We start from the raw sequence: 13,468 nt of genomic DNA on the forward strand, positions 1-13,468 counted from the left end.
CAGAGCTTGAGAGGCAATGTCAAAGGTCTAGCTACTGTGCCCTAGAGCACCCAGCTCTTCTCCTTGGCCAGCTCTGGGCCCAGACAAGCCCCTCCCAGCCCACTCCACAAGCTCCTTTAGTCACGTCTCGTACCCAAGAGCAACAGTGAGGACGTTCCTCTTGGGGAAGGGGAGTTCTATCCCTCATCCTTTTTGTTGCAGAACCTGGATTCCTCTGCACAAACATCTGTGCACCCAGGCGGGGCTAGAAGGGACCCCAGCCCACACTAAGGAAGCGCAACCCAAATACAGACATCAACCATGCCTTTATTATTGTCTCTCCCAATGCACCAATATATACAGACTTTATTTATACATAAATAATATACACTATATATACTTATTTATTTATACAGAGGCACGCATCAATCTCTCTCTCACACACACATACACACACGCATAGACACACACACGCACACGTACATGTACACGCACACATCTTCTTGCACAAGCACACATCTTTAGAGAGGTGAGCTTTGTAAAATCTAATCCTGCCCTTGAGCCCGTGAGGACAGTACTTTGATTGGCAGTTATGATGTTCAGATATGTATATATATACACGCATATATATATACACATATATATATAAAACGTATATATATTTATTTTAAAAGACCATTTTCTCCAAAGATTCCCTCCCATACCTAGAACCCCAAACTAAAAAAAAAAAACACCCTTTGAAAGTTTTTTTGCTTTGTTTTAAAAACAGTTTTCTCCCCCTTCTGTCAAGAGAGCTCCTCAAGCCCTATTTCACCCTACAAAGCGGCTGGCACGTGAAGAAGTCACTTCCTTTCCGTCCCAGTTTGACCCTAGACTGACAGAAAATTAGAGGAAGGGGCACCATGGGAAATCAATGCCCAGGCAGGCCAGGGTGGCATGGTGCCAATCCCAGAGCAGTGCAAGGCACTGTGGGAGACAAGCAGGAGTGAGTGAAGTTGGTGGAGGGAGGGTGGGCTAGATCATCAAGGGAACCTGCCAGATGAGCAGGGTGCTGTCTGTCTCGCTGCCCAAGGCTGGCCTTCCACCACCACCAAAATTGCGGTAGCCCTGTCCTCCGGAGATGATGGCGACCGAGGAGATCTCCTTACGGTGAGCATCCCGGGCACAGGGCCGGCTGCGGACCCAGACATCGGGGTCATCAGCCATTTCGTAGATAGAGCCATCTTCCTCGCTGTGGGCCAGGGCTGTCCCATCGGGGTCTGGGGGGTCGTGCATTGAGAGGAGGGGTCCTGGCAGGTGTGCTGTGGAGCGCAGGCGGTACTGAAGGAGGATGCCCTTTTTATGGACCAGCTCGTGGGCCAGGTGGCTATCAGGTGCAGGCGGAGGCTCGTGGGATGGACCCTCACCTTTCTCCTCCTCTGCCTCATCCTGGTCACTCCTCAGGATGTCTGGAGCCAGGGTGCTGGTGGCCACAGCTAGGAAGTCCACTGGCCCACAATGACCATTGAGGGAGACCATGCCTTTTCCTGTAGGGATAGAGGAAAGTGGGCAAGGGGTGACTATTACAGACAAATGCTGGTGCAAGGATTTACAGTTGGGACATCAAAGCACAGAATGTGACAGCTAGAAGCCGCCTGAGAGTGTGGAATGTCAGAGCCATCCTGGGCCCTTAGAACAGAGGATGTCAAAGCTGGGAGGGCCCTTAGGACACAGGGTTTCAGAGATGGGAGGGCCCTTAGAACAGAGGATGTCAGAGTTGAGAGGGCCCTTAGAACAGGGAATATCAGAACTGGGAGGGACCTTGGAGATGATGTAATCCATCATGTAATCCCTCATTTTATGCCTCACAAAACCAATAACTCATATTTCTTTAGGGTTTCTAAAGCCTTCCCCACAGCCCTGCAAAGCTGGTAGTACCAAAACATTATCTCCAATTTTTGTTTGTACTGGGCCTGTAATTTTATTGGTAAAGAGATCTCCTAGGTAAGGAATCTCCCTCAGCAATGCCACTCAGCATCTACTCTGCAATTTCATAGTCTTTGAGAGCTGCCCAAGACCTTGAAAAGTCAGTCGACTTGCCCAAGGTCACACAGCCAGTATGTGGGAAAGACAGGATTTGAATCCAGACCTCCTGGCTTTAAGGCCAACTCCATCTACTCTGCACACAGTTCCTTTTTTTTTACCGATGAGGACATGAAATCCCAGAGGGGTTTGTGTAACTATGAGTCATAGATAATTAAAAAGAAAGACAATTTAATTTTTTTAATCATGATATTCAAGGCTGGCCTTAGATACCAATTAGTTCCACCATCCCCTTACTTTACAGAAAAGGAAACTGAGGCTCAAAGGACCAAGTTATCCCCAGGTGGAAAGGAAGCAAGCTGGGATTAGAGACAGACCTCCAGTACCAACACTCTTTCCCCTACCCTACAATGGAGAATTCCATCGCTGACACTAGGGTTGTTGAGGTTTCTTTGATAAATAGAATCGGGGACATAGATTCTCTTTTTTTTTTCCTGTTTTTTTAGGCAATTGGGGTTAAGTGACTTGCCCAGGGTCACACAGCTAGTAAGTGTCAAGTGTCTGAGGCCAAATTTGAACTCAGTCCTCCTAACTTCAGGGCTGGTGCTCTATCCACTGCACCACCTAGCTGCCCCTGAGGACCTAGATTCTCATGGAGTGTAAGGGGAGGGTCCAAGAGACAGCACTGCCAGGGGTCTACCTAGTCCCTGCCTGCCTCTGCTTAGGGCCTGCCTCAGCGAAGGTGCCAACGTCAGCAGCCTGCACAGGAGACAGTCAAGGACATGGCGTGGTCAGTGCTGAGGAAAGGGCACACAGCAGACTTCGAGCACCCCAAAGACCACCTGGTCTGGAGGCCCGGACGCAGGGGACCCAGAGTCACATTCTACTTGGGCACCTGCTAGCTGTTGGACCTTTCACTCTCTGCATGGCATCTAAAATGAAGGGTAGTAGCAAAGATTCTGTAAGGCTGCAAAGTAAAGCAGAAAGAACACTGGATGCAGAGTCAGAAGATCTGAATTCAAATCCCACTTCTGATGCTCGTGACCTATGTGACTTCGAAAAGTCACTTAACTGCACCGGGTCTCAGTTTCCTCAGCTGTAAAATATAGTGGGGTGGAACTAGCCGGCCTCTGATATTCCTTCCAGCTCTAAATCTATAACCTTGATCCTGTCAAGCCCTAGAATATAGGGGTGGGGAACCTGTGGGCCTCGAGGCCGCATGTGGCCCTCTAGGTCCTCAAGTGCAGCCCTTTGACTGAATCAAACTTAAAAGAACAAATCCTCTAGGTCCTCAAGTGCAGCCCTTTGACTGAATCCAAAATTCACAGAACAAAGAATTTTGGATTCAGTCAAAGGGCTGCACTTGAGGACCTAGAGGGGTCGCAGGTTCCCCACCCCTGCCCCAGATACTATGATCTCTCTGAGCCTCAGTTTTCCCTTTTATAAAATGGGGATGATAACAAACAATCAAGAAATACTTATTAAGCACCTATGTGCCATGCACTGTGCTAGGCACCACAGATAGAAAGACAGAGATCAAACAGGCCATGCCCTGAATGAGCTTTTGTTTTATAGGGGGATATAACAAAGAGAGAGAGAGAGGGAGAGAGGGAGGGAGGGAGGGAGAGACAGACAGAGAGAGAGAGATCCCAGTTTGGCTGGGAGGTACTAGCAGCTGGCAGGGGTTTGGGAGCCAAGGGAGAGAGGGACCAGGAAAGGCCTCAGGAAGGAGATGGAACTTGATCTGAGCTTTGAAGGAATCGAAGGATCCTAAGAGTCAGAGGTGAGGAGGAAGGGCGTTCTAGGCATTGGGGACAGCCTGTGCAAAGGCCTGGAGATGAGAGTTGGAATGTTTTCTGTGAAGAACAGCTGGGAGGCCAGTTTGGAGAATAATATAGAGTAAGGCTGGAAAGGTAGGCTAGAGCCAGGCCGTAAAGGGCTTTAAATGCCAAACAGGTTTGTTGAGACAAAAAGCCATTGCAGACTACATTGGAAATGACAGTGATTATTTTTTCCTGCTCCATTGACCTCGGATCTATGTCCCACATACAACAGGAGATCAGGCTAAGCCCCTCCCCCCTTCTTGGACAGCCCCCTTTGGTGGAGGCAGTTGGGGCAGGAGTGGAAGAGGCTCTCTCAGTCCCAGGTCTCACCTGTGATCTTGGGGATACCCTCCAGTCGGGGAACAGGCAGCAACACGATGATGCCCTGGTCAGTGCCCACCCAGAGCTGGCCCTGGCAGATGAGCAGGCTGGTCACACAGACGTGCTTCTGGCCTGGAAGGACAGATGAGCGGGGCAAGAACGGTTAGGGCTTTGTGGTTATAAGAGAGTGATCAAGACCTCACGAGCTAAGCCTTCAGCTTGCAGTCAAGAAGACCCGGGTTCAAATCCCATGTGTCCCTGTCAGCTCTGTGACCACAGGCAGACCTCCTCTCTGAGCATCACTTAGGGAAGGACTGAGATGTTCCTGAGCAGAGGGCACCCCCACGTTGACAAAATCGGAGGCCCTCGATGTACTGATGTAGGGATGAGGGGACGATAATAACCCTGCCTCCTTCCCAGGTTGTTGTGAAACCCAGATGAGGCAACCTGTGTAAAGCACTTTGTAATTCTTAAATCACCACGCACATGCTAGCTCTTACGGGCCGTTACTGGTGAAGTGAGACAACATCCCCAAAATCCTTTGCAAATTTTAAAAAATACTATAAGGAGGGGGGGGAAATTTAGAACTCCCAATCTTATAAAAGTGCAGGTTGAAAACTAAAAGCAATTAATTTTTAAAAAATAAATAAAGTACTACAAGATATTAACTACTATTGTTATTGCTATAGCCATTTATATCCATTATATCACAGAATCCTCACATTACCCCTGGGAGGGAGGTAGTGGAGGTTTTCATTTAATTTCCTTTTAATTTAATTGGCCCCACTTTACAGATGAGGAAACTGAGGCTCAGATATGGGAGATATGGGCTTCCTTGAGGAAGCACGGGACAATAGATTGCTGGATTTGGCATCAGAGGACATGGGCTTCATCCCAGCTCTGTTGAATATACTCTACGTGACCCTGGACAAGGGCTTTCAACTCTCTGGGCCTCAGTTTCCTTACCTGTAAAATGATAGGGTTGAACTAGATCAGGGCTCTTTAACCTTTTTTGTGTCTTGGACCTCCTTGTGTTTTAAATGCATAAAATACCCTTTACTGGGTATTTACCCTTTTTATGTCAAGGATTACCAAGGGAACCAGTCAGCTCAATATCAATATCAAAATATTTTTTAAAAAAAGTTCATGGACTCCAGGTTTAGAAACTCTGGACAAGACTGATCTCTAAGGTCCCTTCCAGCTCTAAATGCTATGACTTATCATTATCCCCATTTTACAGAGGCTTAAGACAAGGGTATGACTTGGCCAAGGTCACAAGGCTAGTGAGTATTGGGAATCGGGCCTTGGATGCAGGCCCTGATTCACAAGCTGGGCCTTTCTGCTAGAGAACGCTACTTTTTCTTTTGACCTCTGGGTTAGAGAGGAGAGTAAGTACTAGGCAACATAGTATACAGGACAATACATGTAGGTGTATGCTGGTAAATGAGAAAAAAACAACTTTTTCCCACCTTTAAGTTTATTTTAATTGCATCATTAGCAATTTCTCTATCATTTTAAGTCTAGACAATCAATAATAAATAATTTATCATTTGGATCATTAAACCAAGCCTTGATTTGTAGCATTTGCCAATTTCCAGGGCATAAAATGCTCACCCTGAACATTTAACAATTGGCTCCCTGGTTAGAGCTGGCTCAATCATCTCCCTGGGTGGGGGCCTGGAGAGGAACAGAACCCCCAAAGAGAGCAGACAGGCCTCCCTCAAGGCTGTCCAACAATAAAAGTAACAGCATTTACACAGCACTTTAAGGTTTACCGAGCACTGCGCATGCCTTATCTCCTTTGATCTTCACAATAACCCTATGAAGTGGGTGCTTCTTACTATCATCCGTATTTTATACATAGGGCACCTAGGTGGCACGGTGCCAGGCCTGGAGTCAGGAAGACTCATCTTCCTGAGTTCAAATCCTACCTCAGGCACTCACTAGCTGTGTGACCCTGAGCAAGTCTCTTCACCCTGTTTGCCTCAGTTTCCTCATCTGTCAAATGAGCTGGAGGAGGAAATGCAAACTACTCCAGTATCTTTGCCAAGAAAACCCCAAATGCGGTCACAGAGAGTTGGACACGACTGAAAAACGACTGAACAACAAAATCTTACAGAGGCTGAGAGAGATTAAGTGACTTGTTCTGCATCACCCAACCAAGGAAACAAGAAGTGGCTAAGCCTTCACTGCCATCCGTAGACAAGGAACCAGCAGCTGGAAGGGGTTAGAGTTCCCCCTGCCCCTCCCTTCCCTGGAGGCCTGTGTTCCCATCGCCCGGTACAATGCATGGAACACAGTGAACATTCAATAGCTATTTGCTGAGGGACTGATTGAAGCCCATTTGTCAGGGATGTTGGACAGGTGCTGGTCACTACGGCATGGGTTGGGCCAGATGCCCTCAGACGTTCCTTCTAGCTCTGAATCAGGGATCAGGGTAGACCGGGCTGGCCCAGGTGCACAGGGACCAGGCGGGAGACCCTGGGGGCTGCCCGGGTCCAGAAGGAGCAGAAAAGAATGGCAGAGACGGGGGCTGGAGCAAGGCAAGGAGAATCACAAGAGCTGAGGGTGTACCAACAAACCCTTGCGAGGCACGATTTCCAGGCTCCGTTTTACATTCTGGATGCATGAATGCCTCTGCTTTGCTCAAACAGCGCACCCTGTTGTTTCCAGGCACAGACAATGAAATGGGATAATTCGCTGCCATGAATTAACATGTTTCTGATGTCAGGCCGGATTAGGTCTTGCTGCATGATTGGGCCGTGCTGTCTCTTCCTTTTAGGAAGAGCAGTGGTCGTGGGAAAGAAGGGGAGAGGCAGGGTGTGGTGAGTCGGGGCTGTATGCTCCAGAGGTGGGCCCTGGGACCCCTCCAGGCTGGAAAAGAACCTGGAAAGTGGGAGAGGGAGGGCGGGGAGGAGGGTACAATCATAGCATGTGGGACTTGGGAAGGACACACGATGGACAAACATAACCAGGACCATGGAGAGGGCTGTGTGGTGTATCGGATAGGGCGCTGGCTTTGGAGTCATTTGGAGAGGATTATTATTATTATCATTACTATTATTGTATCATTATTATTACTGATGATGATGATGATGATGATGATGATGATGATGATGAGGATAATGATGATGACAGCAGCTAACATTTACATAGCACTTAGTCTGTGCCAGGCACTGTGTTGAGCACTTTACAATTATAATCTTATTTGATCCTCACAACAACACCAGGAGGTAGAGGATATTATTATCCCAATTTTACAAATGAGGAAACTGAGGCATACAGAAATGAAGTGGCTTGCCCAGGGTCACACAGCTAGTTAAGTGTCTGAGGCTGGATCTGAACTCAGGTCTTCCTGAGTCCAGGCTCAGTGCTCTATCTACCACATTCCTACTTCACATACTTACATAAGGAAGGACCCTTGACTCTAAAGCTAGTACTTAGCCCTTGAATAGCCTTCTCCACCACCCCTGTCCTGCTCTCCCCTGTCACTACAAAACTAAACCAAAGGTATTTAAATCAATCCACCCAAATCATACTAGTAGAATTTTGTTGTTGAGTCCTTTCAGTTCTGTCCAACTTTCTGTGACCCCATTTGAGGTTTTCTTGGCAGAGATACTGGAGGGGTTTGCCATTGCCTTTTCCAGTTCATTTTACAGATGAGGAAACTGAGCAAACAGGTTAAGTGACTTGCCCAAGGTCCCACAGCTAGTAAGTGCCTAAGACCAGATATGAACTCGGGAACTCCTGACTTCAGGGCAGGAGCTCCATCCACTGCACCACCCAGATGCCTTGGTTCTAATTGTAGAATACGAATGTGGAAATCTCACAGCAGGGATAGAAGGAAGGGGAGCAAAAGGAGGGGTCTATTTTTACCTCTAAGGCACGGCTGCTATCTGCTGCCTTATACCCCAACTACTGATCTGGCCATTGGGTAATACAATACAATAGGAAGTAATATCCCCAGGGCAACGAAAATAATTAATAAGGGTCTATTGAATTTGAAGAGCACAGAAGAAAGGGCCCAGGCTGAGATTTCATAGCCTGGCTCTGCCCCTTAGTAGTCATGGGACCTTGGGTTAGTCACTCTTCTAAGCCTCACTTTCCTCATCTGTCAAATGGGGAAAATAATCCAAGCTCTCCTGCCTACCTTACTAGATTGCTATAAGGATGGAATAAGATGATGGATGCAAAGCGCGTCCACTATGGAAATGCTGGTGATTATGTTATATGCCCTAACAGACCATAACATGATAACATAATAAAGTTCTTTGTCCCTTTGGAAAGAAAATGTGCTATTAATTCAGAGGGTCACGGGTATTATTGAAACAAATGTGAGAATAGAGCAATATCAGAATCAAGGCAGTGACTGACGAGGAAAATGGAGCTATGTCAAGTCTGCAATGGAAGGCTGAGGAGCCAGGAAGCTCTTAGAGCAGCAGGTGAGGAGGCTGTGACCAGGAGATTCCCATCCAACAGGTGATGCTCAGCATTAGGTCTTAGTAGGAGCCATAGAGCCTATCAGAGTGTGTTAGGATTAGCCTGGTGTAGTGGGAAGAGGACCAAAAGGGGAGTTGGACTACCTGGGTTTAAATCCCAGGTCTCTCACAAACTCACTATGTGACCTTGGGCACGGGATTTCTCCTCTCTGAGCCTCAGTTTCCTCCTCTGTAACATTAGGTGGTCAGCCTAGATGGTAACTAAGGTCCCTCCTAGCTCTACTATTCCCCTTGGCAGAGTTCTAAGGGCCCTCCCAGCTCTGACATCCTGTGTTCTAAGACCCCTCCCAGCTCTGACATCCTGTGGTCCAAGGGCCCTCCCAGCTCTGACATCCTGTGTTCTAAGGGCCCTCCCAGCTCTGACATCCTGTGGTCCAAGGGCCCTCCCAGCTCTGACATCCTGTGTTCTAAGGGCCCTCCCAGCTCTGACATCCTGTGTTCTAAGGGCCCTCCCAGCTCTGATATTCTGTGTTCTAAGGATCCTCTCAGCTCTATGATTTCTGAGCCAAAAACATAAACAAACATCAGTGTTTACATGAGCATACATCTCAGACATCCCTCCCTATCCCACCTGGTCCTGGGACATCTGCTGCTCAGAGGTGATTTTCTAGTTATATTGTGCCCTCATAAAACCTCCTAGAACAAGCATTATTGACCTCAAGTCAACTCCCTCACTCCACCCCACTCTCTGCCCCAGGACCTATGGAGATATTTCAAGGGGTCCGTGAACTTGGATGGGGGGAAAAACAAGCAACAGCTTTACTTTCACTGACCTCTAACTGAAATTCAGCATTTCCCTCGATTATTTAAAACCATGAAGGGTTCCTGGGCATCACGAGACTGCCCTAGGAGACCAGGACACAAGGGAGATTAAGATCCCCCAGTCTTGGAAGGTCCCAAGTGACGAGTCTAGTAGTGGGAGGCGGGACGAGCAGGTAAGAAGAGAATGCAGAGAAGTTGGACCAGGAGGATGACTTGTCTGCAGATCCCATCCTGGGGCCCCTCTCTGATCTCCCCCATCTCTCCAAGGAAGACAGAGAGAGACATTCACAAACAGGAAGGGGGTGGGGGATTCTAATGGTGGATAAATATTTTATCACAGAGACTTCATGCTGCAGTGTTCGACTCACAAAGCCATCTATCTGTAGATATACAACTTTAAAAAGCTCTGGCTCTTAGAGAACATTTTATTAATGACCTGTCTAGTTAAGAGAAGGAGGGAGCTAAGGTTCAGAAATGCATTAATACCAGTCAGGCATTCGACTGGAAAGAGGGGGATGGGAGAAAAAAGTGTGATGAATTTTTAACATGGGCCAAAAAAAAGGCCACATTTACAGGAGAAACAAATTTATTACTAATTATGCAATTACTTCATTTGGTGGTGTGAGGGAAAGAAAAAAAATACTTAAAAGCCTTTAAAAATATGTCTAATAAAGAATTTAAGAATCCTGCTTAATCTTTCTGGCTGGAAGGGGAAAATTGGTAAGAAAACAGTCTGTACATTGCTCTAGAACAATCCACACAGTGGTCTAGAAGTGTTTGTATGCTGGCCTAGAACAGCTCCCACATTGATCTAGAACTGTGGTGTCAAACTCAAATAGAAACAGATCCCCCCAAGCCACATATTGACTTTATTGTTCAGTTGTATCTAACTCCTCGTGATTTCATTTGGGGTTTTCTTGGAAGAGACACTGGAGTGGTTTGCCATTTCCTTCTCCAGCTCATTTTATAAATGAGGAAACTGAGGCAAACAGAGTAAAGTGACTTGCTCAGGGTCACATAGCTCATATCTGAGGTCATATTTGAACTCAGGAAGATGAATCTTCCTGACTCCAGATATGGCCCTCCAGCTACTGTGCCATTTAGTTCCCCCAAATATTGACTTAGAAAACCACAAATTAACATTAGCTACATTGTCCTATATTTTCATTTATTTTTGTTAAACACTTCCTGGTTACATTCTGATCTGGTCTGGGCTGTATTCAGGAGTCGTGCAGGCCATGAGTTTGATAGCTCTGGTCTAAAATGATTCACTCTTGTCTCGAATGATGATCTCCAGTGGCTCACATGATGAGCTAGAATAGTGATCTCCAGTGGTTTGTGTGCTGACCTAGAATGGCTCACATGTTGGTCTAGAATAGTGATCTCCAATGGCTCACATGCTAGTCTTCAATAACCCTTGTTCTGCTCTGGAACCACTCATGTGGTAGCCTCCAGATATTATCCTTCATCTTTACCTGTGGACGAAGGGGCCCACCCAAAAGGCTTTGAAGTACTGATCAATAATATGAGTAAGGCAGATAAGAAACAGAAACAAATCCCAAAGGAGATTGAATCTGGTCAGCCTCCTTCCTATCTGGGGCCTCAAAAAACACTCTTCTTTAGAACACAGAATCAATCAATTCCAACACCTCAGAGCTAGAGAGGGCCTTGGGTCCTCTATAAAGTACAGCTCCTGCCTAAAGCAGGAATCTCCTCTTTCACATCCTTAGCAAGTCTTCACTCAGACTTTGTTGGAAACCTTCCAGGATCAGGACACTCACCCTACCTTATAAAATAGCCCAATTCACCTCTGGACAACTCAGATTATTAGAAAGTTCTGTCTATGGAGTTAAAACCATAGTACAGTATAAAGTGTCCTAGACTAGGAATCAGTGGACCTGGGTATGAATCTGTTTTGCTACTTCCTTGGCAAGTGGCTATACGCCCCTGGACCTCAGTACCTATCTATCCAATGAGAGAGTTGAGATGGCCCCAAAGATTCCTTTTCCAGCTCTAAAATCTAGGATTCTGTCACCCTCCTGTGAGTGACTTCCTTTAGGTAACACAGATACGTCTTCTTCACCACTAGAGCTCTTTCGATAGATAAGGACAGCTATCATGTTCCCCCAGAGTCTTCCCTTCTCTAGGTGAAGTAGCCCTCCCCATTTTCTTAATGATATAGGTTCCTCTTGGTTTGAAGACTGAGGCTCTCCTCCCCTAGGCTGCAACTAATGGGTCTGCCCCAAGAGAGAAAGTGACAACCCTTTACAGGCTTAGCATCCAGGTGTGTCAGACTGAATACCACCAGCCAGACCAGACCATCTGGCTGGATCTTGTAGCAATTAGCTCAGTCCCCATCATCCTCATGCTTCTGGCCTCCAGGCTCTAACTTTGTAGGTCCCAGGGCCCTCCAAAAGCACTTAGGGACCGAGTCTGGCTGTGGACAAGATAGCAGAAACACGACCCAGCAGCTGGTGCCCTCTACAACACACTGACTTCTTGGCTGAGAGCATCTCAAACCTGGGTCCTGTCCATCTGGGGGAAACTTTAGGAAGCATTAGGGCTCAAGGTGGACAAATACTCGTTTTGGGGAAGGGGAGCTCATCAAGGTGGGCAACTCTGCCGTTGGACCAGGAAAGACAGAACCAGAGCCCTCAAGCCAGATGTCAGCCCTGAGCAACCTGGTAGAGCCTACCCAGGCCTGGGAAGCTTTCCTAGAAAAGCAGAGGGAGCCAAACTCTGCGATACCTCTGGGAGGGCATGTTGATTATAGCATCCAACCTCATTGCCCCTATGAATAGAATCACACAATTATAGAGTTTAGAGCTGGAAAAGATCTCAGAGGCCAAATCTTCTCATTTTAAAAATAAGGGAATAGCTGGGAGGGGTTCAGTGATTCACCCCAGGTCACACACAGGTTGGGATTCAAGCCCAGCCCCTCTGACTCCAAAAGCAGTGTGCCATTACAACTGACCCTTTTTTCCTTCTTCCTCAGAGGTCATCCTGTCACCATCTGTGCCCTGATGGAAACTAGTCAATGACTTGGGGGTTTCTAGGAAATTGATCAATAATTTCCCTTCTCAAATAAATAAATAGAATTTTAATTTTAAAAAAATTCTCTCCTCCATCATTCATCATTGGGCATCAGCCCAACCAAGCCATCAGACTGTGGTTCTGTTTCTAAGGGCTGCCCAGGAGAGCCAGAGCTGGTTAAGGGTAAGGAATGATCCCCCTACTCTGGGAGTGGCAAGACCCAAGATTCATCAATCACCAATGAGGTCCCTCCTCCCTTCACTGCCCTGCTATGAGTTCTCCCTCACTTTTCCCTTTCAAGGCCACCCTGGATTCTTATGACCTGATTTTACACAGATGGACATGATAGAGGGGAAAGAAAAGACATGAACAGGTCTAGGTTAGATAGCCATAGACATCCTCAGGGCTTGGTCGTCATATCCCAGGCAGTCTAAAGCTTCCCTTAACAACACCTTCTACAGTGGGCATCAACTTATGTGCTTGGTCTGTACCATAACTAAGAAGAACAACAAGTATGAAGCCAGCTAATAGAACAGAGAATGTTACAGCCAAGAAGGACCTTAGAACATAGACCAGTGGGAGATGGAAGGAACCTGAGAATTAGTGTATCAGATTTGGAAGGGATGTTAGAACATAGACTGGAAGGACTGAAAAGGACCTTCGAATGTCAGATCTGAGACTGAGAAGGACCTTAGAACAAAGACTGGGGTGGAGTAGAGTGGGACAAAGAAAGTCAGAACTGGGACGGACCTTAGAACATAGGATGTTAGAGCTGGGAGAGCCCTTAGAACACAGAATGACAGAACTAGGAGGGGTCTTAGAACACAGAATATCAGAGCTAGAAGGAGGCTTAGAATACAGAACGTCAGAGCTGGGAAGAACCTTAGAACACAGAATGACAGAACTGGGAGGGGCCTTAGAACACAGAATAACAGATCTGGGAGGGCCTTTAGAAGACAGAATGTCAGGGCTGGGAGGGCCCTTAGAACACAGGATGTCAGAACTGACAGGGGCTTTAGAACACAGAAT

General features: G+C 47.0%; 1 protein-coding gene across 1 annotated transcript in view; it reads right to left on the reverse strand.

The window, feature by feature from the left end:
• Positions 1 to 286: 286 nt before the first annotated feature.
• The window catches only part of LOC114028523 (rho guanine nucleotide exchange factor 10-like protein), a 101,278-nt gene continuing 88,096 nt past the window's right edge, over positions 287 to 13,468 (reverse strand). The window contains exons 18-19 of the mRNA XM_027842792.1: positions 4,155 to 4,277; positions 287 to 1,505 (exon numbers count right to left, since the gene is read on the reverse strand). Coding sequence (XP_027698593.1) covers positions 994 to 1,505; positions 4,155 to 4,277 — 635 coding nt within the window. The 3' untranslated portion in view covers positions 287 to 993. The remainder of the gene's footprint in view (positions 1,506 to 4,154; positions 4,278 to 13,468) is intronic.

This window comes from Vombatus ursinus, unplaced genomic scaffold (assembly GCF_900497805.2).
Source record: "Vombatus ursinus unplaced genomic scaffold, bare-nosed wombat genome assembly UNPS02014884.1, whole genome shotgun sequence".
Taxonomy (NCBI): domain Eukaryota; kingdom Metazoa; phylum Chordata; class Mammalia; order Diprotodontia; family Vombatidae; genus Vombatus; species Vombatus ursinus.